Source organism: Sorex araneus, chromosome 7, assembly GCF_027595985.1.
Source record: "Sorex araneus isolate mSorAra2 chromosome 7, mSorAra2.pri, whole genome shotgun sequence".
Lineage (NCBI taxonomy): Eukaryota > Metazoa > Chordata > Mammalia > Eulipotyphla > Soricidae > Sorex > Sorex araneus.
Window position 1 is genome coordinate 36,940,752 of NC_073308.1, and position 9,685 is coordinate 36,950,436.

General features: G+C 50.9%; 1 protein-coding gene across 1 annotated transcript; it reads left to right on the forward strand.

Annotated features, from left to right (window-relative positions):
• Positions 1-1,376: 1,376 nt before the first annotated feature.
• Positions 1,377-9,210, forward strand: SNRPE (small nuclear ribonucleoprotein polypeptide E). The gene is made up of 5 exons (XM_004610047.3): positions 1,377-1,483; positions 2,046-2,072; positions 3,405-3,467; positions 5,310-5,388; positions 9,002-9,210. The coding sequence occupies exons 1-5, from the start codon at positions 1,430-1,432 to the stop codon at positions 9,055-9,057; spliced, it is 279 nt and encodes a 92-aa protein (XP_004610104.1). The 5' UTR covers positions 1,377-1,429; the 3' UTR covers positions 9,058-9,210.
• Positions 9,211-9,685: the final 475 nt, after the last annotated feature.

Here is a 9,685-nt window from a genome sequence, read left to right on the forward strand (position 1 = left end):
AAAAAAAATTGTGGGGACTATTGTATCACACCTGGTTGTGCTTAGGGCTTACTCCTGGTGGGACTTGGGGTGTCAGGAACCAATCCTGGGTTGACTGCATGCAAGGCAAGCACCCTACCCACAACTTTCTAGCCCGACCACTTTCTTGCTATGTCATCACATGGTCTTCCCTGGGCACACACGTGTCTTCGTCCTTTTATAAGGAAGCCAGCTACCTTCAATCTCATTTAATGGCCTCTTGAAGCCCCATTTCCATATTCAGACAGTCTGAAATCCTGGGGCGCTGAAACTTCAACATAGGAATATGGGGACAGGGCAGGTGTGTGCGGTGAGATAGTACAAGGGGCAAGAGGTACTTGCCTTGCCCGCAGCTGACCCAGGTTCACTCCCTGGCATCGCAATATGAGCACTGCCAGGGGTGATTCCTGAGTGTAGAGCCAGGAGTAGCCTCTGAGTATGGCCAGTGTGCTCCCTGGGCACTCCAGCCTCTACTAGAGGACGCCATTACTTGCTGAATGAAGAGTTCCTGTCCCATTTCTTAGCTGTGACTCTGCCACCCGGCCCCTGTCTTCCCCACCCCATTTCTGCGCATGTTCCCAGTCACAGCCGTCCAGCAAAAGGTGAGGCTTCTGGCCAAGATGGACTGCGAAAAGGGGTATTCTTCAGTAATTGAAGGCCGGGAGGTGACTTTTCCCATGGTGTGTCTCTGGGTCAGTGATTCTCAGACCTGTCTGGGGGGAATGTCATGAGTGTCTCAAACGTTTCCAAGAAGGGCCTGATTCCGGCCCGTATTCGCTGGTCTCGGGTATTTTATTATTATTATTATTATTATTATTATTATTATTATTATTTCCACTCTGGAGAAGCCTGTGTTCTCTCTCAAATAAATACCTCTCTTTTTCTCTTCCCTCACATCTTTCTAAATAAATGTCAATTTAAAAAAACTAGCTTGCTTCACCTATATATATTTTTTTAATTTTTTAATTTTTTGGCTAGAGGGCTTGGATGGATGGTTCAGCAGCTAAACATTGGAGGCAGAGGCCTGAGTTCAGTTTCTACCATATGGTCCCCGAAACAAAAAGAGCCTGTCCCCGCGGCCATACACCGCCCGAGGCGGGATGCGGCCCCTGGGCCGCAACTGCCCTCGGGCCAGCGCCAGGATGGTCCCACGGCCGCCCTGCCCGCTGCTCCCGCCACCCTCCAGGTGGCGCTGTGGGACCGAGCGGCGGAGCCGAGCGCAGGCGCCTCGCTCCGGCTCACCCGGATGCGGAGCATAGAGAAAAGCCCGCCCTGCTGACTAGAGCGGCACTTCCCAGGAGCCGCCCAGGTCGTCGCGCCAGGCAGCACGCGCTTCCGTTTCCGGCTCGCTACTCCGGAAGTTGCCTCGGGGCCAGCGTGCGGGACTGTGCGGTCTTTGTGAACTCGCACCATGGCGTACCGCGGCCAGGGCCAGAAGGTGCAGAAGGTGATGGTGCAGCCCATCGTATCCTGCGGAGGCTCTGGGCTGGACGGTCCGGGCGGGACGGCGTGCGGCGGACGCGCGTGCCGCGAGCCCCGGGCGGGAACCCGGGCGAAAGCGCGGGGACCCGGGGTGGGTGCAGGGCTGCGGGCGCCTGGGGTGGCCGCTGGGGGGCCGGGTGGGCTCCGGGGCGCCAGGGTGGCCGTAGGGGGACGGGGGGCTGGGGTGGCCGCTGGGGGGCAGGGTGGACGCCAGGGAACCTGGGGGGGCGCAGGAGTGTGGGGCGCCGGGGTGGCCGCTGGGGCCCGGGGTGGGCGCAGGGGTGCGGGGAGTTGGGGGGCCGGGATGGGCGCAGGGGTGGGAGCTGGGGGGGCGGTCGGAGTGGGTGCAGGGATGCTGGGGGCTGGGGTGGGCACCTGGGGACCGGAGTGGCCGCGAGGGTGCTGGAGATGGGGGTGGGCGCGGGGCGAGGGGGCCGGCGGTGACCGCAGGGGCTCGGGGAGCCGCCAGGGTCCACGGGCTGGGGTCTCCGGGCAGAGTGTGCGTGCGTGTGTCTGTTCTCTGTTTTCCTTCACCGCTGGTGCAGAACCTCATCTTCAGATACTTGCAAAATGTAAGTTGCTCGCTGCTCGGTCATTGGTTTTTAAGTAAATGGTCAGGGTTTTTGTTTTGGGTTGTTTTTTTTTTTTGGTTTTGTGTTTGTTTTAACTGTGCTTTTGTTTGACCACTCTGTTCTTGGGTTAAAAAAAGTAGATGAACTGTAGAGATTTGGGGGCGTTTGAGGGAAAGGGAAGATGCGGAGAAAGGACTAGTGTGAGGAAATGGTGTGTAACGGTGTCAATTCCAAGCGTGCGAAGAATTGTGTCATTATTTGCAAAACCAGAATCTCGAATTGCAAAAAATAGAGAGTAGGCTCGCGAGGCATTGGCAGTTAGTAGTGACTGTGGTTAGAGCAGAGGAGGCACCCCCTCCCGCTAAGCATGTCATCAATGGCAGGGAGGGGGCAATTTAAATACAGAGAAGGTGAAAAATAGTGAAGGGACCAGCTTAGAAAATTTAGTGACGACCCTCTTTCTCCTGGGAACTTGGATTAGCAATCCATGTTCAAGTTGGTAAGGCAGTTTTCAAATTACAAAAACAAAATATAGCGGGACAGGAGGTACAGTACACCCAGTAGGGCAGTTGCTTGCAAGCTGGTGCCCATCACCCCCTGAATCCCACCAGGAGTGACTTTTGGCATGGATCCAGGAATAAGTCCAGTATGCCCAGGTGTGGCCCAAAACCAAACTGAAAACATGTAGCTTGTTGCTCTGACAAATTAACAGTGTGTAACACCCACATTGGGAAGCATTAATTTGAGGACACTGTAAGTTTTAGTCACTAGAACTAGGGGTCCTTCCCTTGGTTGTTAGGCGCCCAGTCTCCCAGTGGAAATTGGAAACAGAATCAGACAGAACTGTTTTGGAACTGAGATTTGCTCTGACAAATAGGGAAAAAAGCTTTGGGCATTGGAAAATACTTCTTTGCTCTACTGTCAGCGGATTTCAGTCTTTCCCCCCCCCCCCTTTTGGGCCACACCTAGTGATGCTCAGGAATTACTCCTGGTGGTGCTTGATGGACCATATGGGATCCTGGGGATCGAACCTGGGCTGGTCATGTGCAAGGCAAACGCCCAACCTGCTGTACTATCTCTCTAGCCCCGATTCTGAATATATTGAGACTGGAAACAGCAAGAAATAGAACTAGACCCAAAATGATGGGAGAAAGTTTTACTTGGACAGTTCCAGAATAATGGAATGAAAGTGACAAATAATTACCCTTGGTTTCCAACATGACTTTCAGCAACGTTTTTTGTAGGTTCTGTATTGCCTCTGTTGAGTTAAAATGTTTCTTTTAAATAACACTTTCTGATCATTTCTATTTTTTAAAAAAATAATTTTTCCAGAGATCTCGGATTCAGGTGTGGCTTTATGAGCAAGTGAATATGCGGATAGAGGGCTGCATCATTGTGAGTACCCAGTGTATTTTCTCTCAGAGCAATGTGTTCGTTCAAAAAGGTTTCGCAGAAAATGATCAGGGTGCCAGAGAGATAGTAAATGGGGTAAGGCACTGGCTTGCTGCAAGACCTGGTTTAATGTCCAGCATCGTAGTCTCCAGAGAACAGAGCCAGGAGTAGCTCCTGAGAACTGCTGGGTGCGGCCCAAAGGGGGTGGGGGGTGGGGGTGTCCAGCCAAAGCAATGTATGAAATTTTATATATATATATATTTCCAAGGCCCATGTGATTCCCCAAGCACCACCAAGACTAGCCCCTCTCAGAAACAGGAGTAAGCCCCCAAACACTGTAGAGTGTGCACCACCCTCCCTCCCCCCCCACCCACCCCCCGCAACAAAACCTGTAACGCTCCAACCCAGGGGAAGTCTCAGGGTCCACTGTCTTTGGGGTAAGGAGGTGAGGTTGGGCCTTATGGTCTGGTGCTTGGACTCCTCCCACCTGTGTTGGACATCACTTGGGTGTTGCTTAGAGGTCACATGTGGTCAGCCACACACAAGGTGTTTCACGACAAGCTTCTTAATGCCTTGACACTTTGCCGCAGTTTGTGTGAGTCAGGCCACATCCCAGTGTGAACCAGCACGGGTGTCACCCTGGTAATTTACCTCTCCGGGCCTCGGGGCTGGCTGGTTCGAGAGTGATCTTCAGCCGCTGGTCTGCAAGCACGGAAAGGGTGCAGGGCAGTGCTTAATGCCAGGGAAGGAGTGCAGGCTGGTGTCCGAGTAACCCTAGTGTGAATCCCCAGCACCGTGCAGTTTCCCTGAGCGCCGCCAGCGGTCATTCCAGGAATAGCCTCAGCACTGACATGTGTGGTCCCAAAACAAACAGAAAACCAGTAGTCTATCCCAATAGCACATGGACTGACATGCGGACAGGTGTTGGTCTGCATTTGTGAAGGGTTGAAGAACGCTCATTTAAACAACATGAAAGGAGGCGGAAAAAAAGGAAAAAATAGGGGGTGAAGTGACTTTCAGGAGAGCAGAACCCTAAATAGTGTGTTCCCCCCACCCCCAAGGTATTGGTTTTTATGAAGGTATTGAAGTTCCAGGTGTTCCTAAATACTGTTTTGTTTGTAATTTTGCCCACCTCTGGCTCTGCTCAGGAATCATTCCTGATGGTGCTCTGGGGACCATATAAGATGCCTGGGATTGAACCTGGGTCAGCTTCATGTGAAGCAAGCAACCCTACCCACTCTGCTATCTCTCTGACTCCCTGAACAGTTTCTGTGTGTGTGTCGGAAGGGTCACACCTGTTTCCCAGGGACTGAACCTGAGTTGGCCTCTTGCAGGGCAAGCACCCTCCCCGCTGTCCAGTGTCTCTGGCCTCTGAAAAACTGGGTTTGTGTGTTGGGGGAAGGCACACCTGCATCCCAGGTGGCCGTGTGGTGCCCAGGCTCTGAATCTTGACCTCTCGAAGGCCAGGCCTGTGCTGTAGTCCCCGAGCTGTCTCTCTGGGGCCCAAATACTGTTCCAAACAGAGATAAACAGAGAAAGTATTAGAGCCTTCTGCTGTTCCACTCGGAGGCTTGTTATGCCCGTAATCGCTTCCTTTGCAGTCAGAACACAGGAGGTTAGCAGTGACGGCGTTTGTGGGAGACCCCGAGAGAGGTGGCGGGTGGTGCCCCGTCTCCACATACGTAGTCTGTCAGCAGGTCGTGGGAGACAGGAAGAATGGCTCTTTGGCATAGCTGATGAGGTTTCGGGCATAATAAGGAATACATTCTGGCTTATTTTGGGAATTTCTGAATTGACTTGGTGTTTTGGTATTCAAGGTAACTGTCAAATGGCTTATTTTTCTAGGGCTTCGATGAGTATATGAACCTCGTGTTAGATGATGCAGAAGAGATTCACTCAAAAACAAAGTCAAGGAAACAACTGGGTAAGCCGAAATGGTCTTAGAGGACTGTAGACATGGAGTCACATAAAGAATGAGTCACAGTTTAATTTGCTTTTAGTTTTCATTTGAAAAGTTAATTAGGAAGAATAATTTTGAACACTTTCTTTGTTTTTGCTCCTTTTCCTGTGCTCAGATCATTCCCGGTAGTGCTTAGGGGCATATGGGTGATCCTGATAAGCGTGGGTTGGCCACGTGCAAGGCAAGTGCCCTGCCTACGGATTCTGGCTCCTTTATCTCTAATTCCAACTTTTAAAGCATTTTAAAGTACTAACATTTTAAAAATTGTTTTTTGGTTTTTGTTTTGTTTTGTTTTGTTGCTTTTTTTCTCTTTGGGTCACACCCGGCGATGCACAGGGGATACTCCTGGCTCTACACTCAGGAATTACCCCTGGCGGTGCTCAGGGGACCACATGGGATGCTGGGAATCGAACCCGAGTTGGCTGCGTGCAAGGCAAACGCCCTACCTGCTGTGCTATCGCTCCAGCCCCTAGTTTTTAAAAAACTTTTTCTCTGCTACTTATTTCTTTTCTTACTCCATTTCTTCTTTTTGTTTGTTTTTTTGGGCACACCTGATAACGCTCAAGGGTTAGTACTTGTTCAGCTGAAATTCAGGAATCATTCCTGGCGGTGCTTAGGGAACCATATGGGGTGCTGGGGATTGAACCCAGTGCCCTGCCTGCTCGCTGTGCTGGCTTCCCTAGAACTATCTGAATGTTTCCTGCTCTACTGAATGACACCGGTCACCTTTGTAAAATCTGGGACTGGGGAGATGGGTCAAAGGGGTGAAGTATATTTTGCATGTCGGAGCCTCAAGTCTCCAAGCCACATTGTCTTCTGAGCAACAAGTTGGGAGTCCCCCCCCCCCCAAAACAAGATCATTCTGACGTCATCCTTGCGATCCTTTTCAGTGGCTTCCTGCTGGCTGTCAGATTAAGAACCAGTGCACCCTGCAAAGCCCTTAACTCTGTTCTTAGCTTAATCTCTCTGCTCATTTTGTATCACGGCCTCATTTTCCAAACGCTTTCATTCTTCCAGTCCTTTCGGGGGGGGGGGCGGTGCACAGCTCTGCTGGGGGGCCTCTCCCTGCGCGATGCTCAGGTGTCACCCCAGGCGGTGCCAGGGATCAAACCTGGACTCCCGCGTGCTCAGCATAGCTCCAGCCCTTCACCCACCACCCCCCTGATCCTCTTTCAGTCCTTTAAGCGAGTCTGTGATGCCGCCCTGTCTGTGTGCTGCTCCCTGCGCCCGTAAGACTCAGATCAGCTTCTCTTCCTTGTGCGACTCGTGTTCTGCTTGGGGCGGGTGAGAGTGCTCTGCTCTCTCTGAGCTTACAGTAAAACTTCATTCGTGTTTTTTCATCTCTTCTTGCCCGGGGCCATGGAAACCTTGCAACCCCAGTACCGGTGCCCCCCAGCCCGCTGCCCCCACCAGGAGTGCCCAGGCTTCTTTACAGACAACAGGGAGAGGCCATTGGCTTTGCACACTGCTGACCCGGGTTTGATCCCCTGCGCCCCTCCAGGAGTGATCCTGAGCACTGCCAGGTGTGGTCCAAAGTCAGAATAAAGAGTTGGCATGGAATAAAGAGTCTCTGGTGGTCCCTGGAGCACCACGGGCTGACCCTGGTTGCCCCCAGCACTGGAAGCTGAGTAGAACCTGTTTGAATATTATAGAAGTCACCTGGGGGGCGGGGGGGCGCCTGAGCATTGCTTGGGGAGTCCCTGAAACTGAGGTAATCGTGCTGTACTACTGTTTCTGCGGTTGGGCTACATGCTCAGTTGCACGAGTCCTGCTTTATCCCTCTCTAGTCCGAGCAGTTTCCAACACAAGCCTTGAGTAGAAACTGAGATCGCTCCAAATAAGCACAGGCTAGGGTGGAGCCGCAGTACAGCTGGTTGGGAGTTTGCTTTGCACGCGCTGAGCCCGGTTCAATCTCCGCCATCCTAAATGGTCCCACGAGCACTGCCAGGAGGAATTCCTGAGTGCAGAGCCAGGAGTAAGCCTTGAGCATCACCAGGTCCCTCGATTTGAGAAAATAAACATGGAATATAATTGGGGGGTGGGGGTGTGTTTGGCCATACTGTTATGTGCCCAGGACCTATTCCTGGCTCTGCTCAGGAATGACCCCTGGTCAGGCTCAGGGAACCTTGTGTGGTGCCAGGAATTAGAATCAGGGTTGATGACTGTCCCAGAGGGGTAGAATTTTTTTCTTTTTTTAAGTCTGTGCTTAGGAGAGATGGTGCAGCGGGTGGGGTGTTTGCCTCCCATGCGGCCGACTCGGGTTCAGCCCCTGCACCCCATGTGGTCGCCAGGAATGATCCCTGTGCTTGGAACCCGGAGTGAGCCCTGAGCATTGCCGGGTGTGGCCCCCAGAACCAAAAAATTAAAGTGCCTGTGCTGTATGATACTGTGTTCTCAGTGCAGGGGCTCGTGCGCACGGCATTCCAGCACCGCGCAGTCCTGTGCCCGTCCCCTCCACCCTGGCCCTGAGCCCCCGGACCCTCCCACCTCCTTTCCAGGGCTTCTCTGTTTTGTTTCGTTTTGTTTTCCTTGAGATAAAAGTAGCCAGGGTGTTTTACCCATGCGGTTTCACACCTGCTTCTGTTAATATCTTATCAACTCGGGTTTTATTTGGGCATTTTCTCTTTATCGTGTGCATAGCGTACCATCGGGTTTATAAAACTCAGAACTGTTTGTGTTGGCCGTGGGGGCCGCACACACGCTTGGGGAGCCGAGCAGCGCCCGGGCAGGCACATCCTGTCCTGCGCCACCTCCCGGGCTTACCTTATTAACGGGGGCTTCGGGGTGGGGTCCCCCCCCCCATCCAGACAGTTCCCTGGAGTCTCTGAGAGATTTATGGAAATTAGATTCTGAGGAGTGGTATGAATACTTTACTGTGCCTTTTTTTGCTTAGACTTTTTTTTTAGTGAAAATCTTTTTTTTTTTTTAATTTCCTCCTCTTCAAATCTGAGCTAGTCTTATATTGTATTATTTTATAAGTTACTTGCAGAGTTCTTGAATGCCTAGTGTTGAATTCCATATAGTATCCATTCTGGTGTCTAGACCTAATAAAGTGAAACAGTTTGCTCATACTTGGGGTTGATGAGCTTTTCTGAAACTATTGAACAGCAGTGTTCTGAAGTCGAGGGAAAAGTCCTTCTGTGTAAATATTGGGTAAACCATAGTATTTATTGCAGGATTCCATTTTTAGGATTGCTCGTTGCAGGTTTTCAGTATACTAAGATTTGTAAGAATGGGATCATAGTAGGCTGTTTCCTACGTTTAACATAGGACTCATCTCCAAATTTTTCCGAATTCAGAGCACTGGGAAATTTGGGACTATCTAAGACCATCTATCCAGTTGTCTTAGCGTACAGATGCCTTTTCACAAAGCCACATGTCTCTGCTTTCCTTAGCTTATAAAAAAAGGGAGGGGGCGTACTCTAATATAAAAATTCACATACTTTCACATGCCTTCATAGGAGAAAAGGCATTTCCAGTATGTGCTCAGAAATTATCAATACTTCTGAGGCTAAAAGGTGGTTGCACAGTTGTCTGGGGGCTGTTAATAATTCTGTGTTTAATCTTTGTGTTGCAGGTCGGATCATGCTAAAAGGAGATAATATTACTCTGCTCCAGAGTGTCTCCAACTAGACACCATGGCTGAAGGGAGAAATCGTTGAGAAGGCGCTGCAGTTTGTTTTTTAGGTGTTACTTTGGGAAAATAATTTTAAAACCTTTGTTCATATTGTTTGGATCACTGTTATGTTAATACCCGATGACAATAAATGCTGGGGGTTGTTTCTATTTAAAGCTTTACATTGTTCCTTTCACCAGGGTCCTCGCCTCCTTGCCTTCAGGATGGCTTGGCCACAGACTGCATTATATCTCCTCTGGTAGAAAACCTGCGAGCCTCCATCAACTGTTGGTGTTCATTTAAGTTTTTCTGCCTCTTTGGGGCCATACCCGCTGTGCTCAGGACGCAGTCCTGACTCTGCCCAGCGATCACTGTTGGCCGGGCTCCTGGCATTGAACTCAGCTGGGCCGTGTGCAAACTCCCACTCCCAACCCAACCTAGAGGATTTTTTTTTCCTTTTGGGTCACACCCAGTGATGCTCAGGGGACCACATGGGATGCCGGGGATTAATCAATCCCAGATCAGCTGTGTGCAAGGCAAACACCCTACCCACTATGCTATCACTCCAGCCCCCCTAGAGATTCTTATGACAGAAAATATTTCATGACAGGAAAGCTTCGAATAGTGGGTGGCAGAAATGGAGAG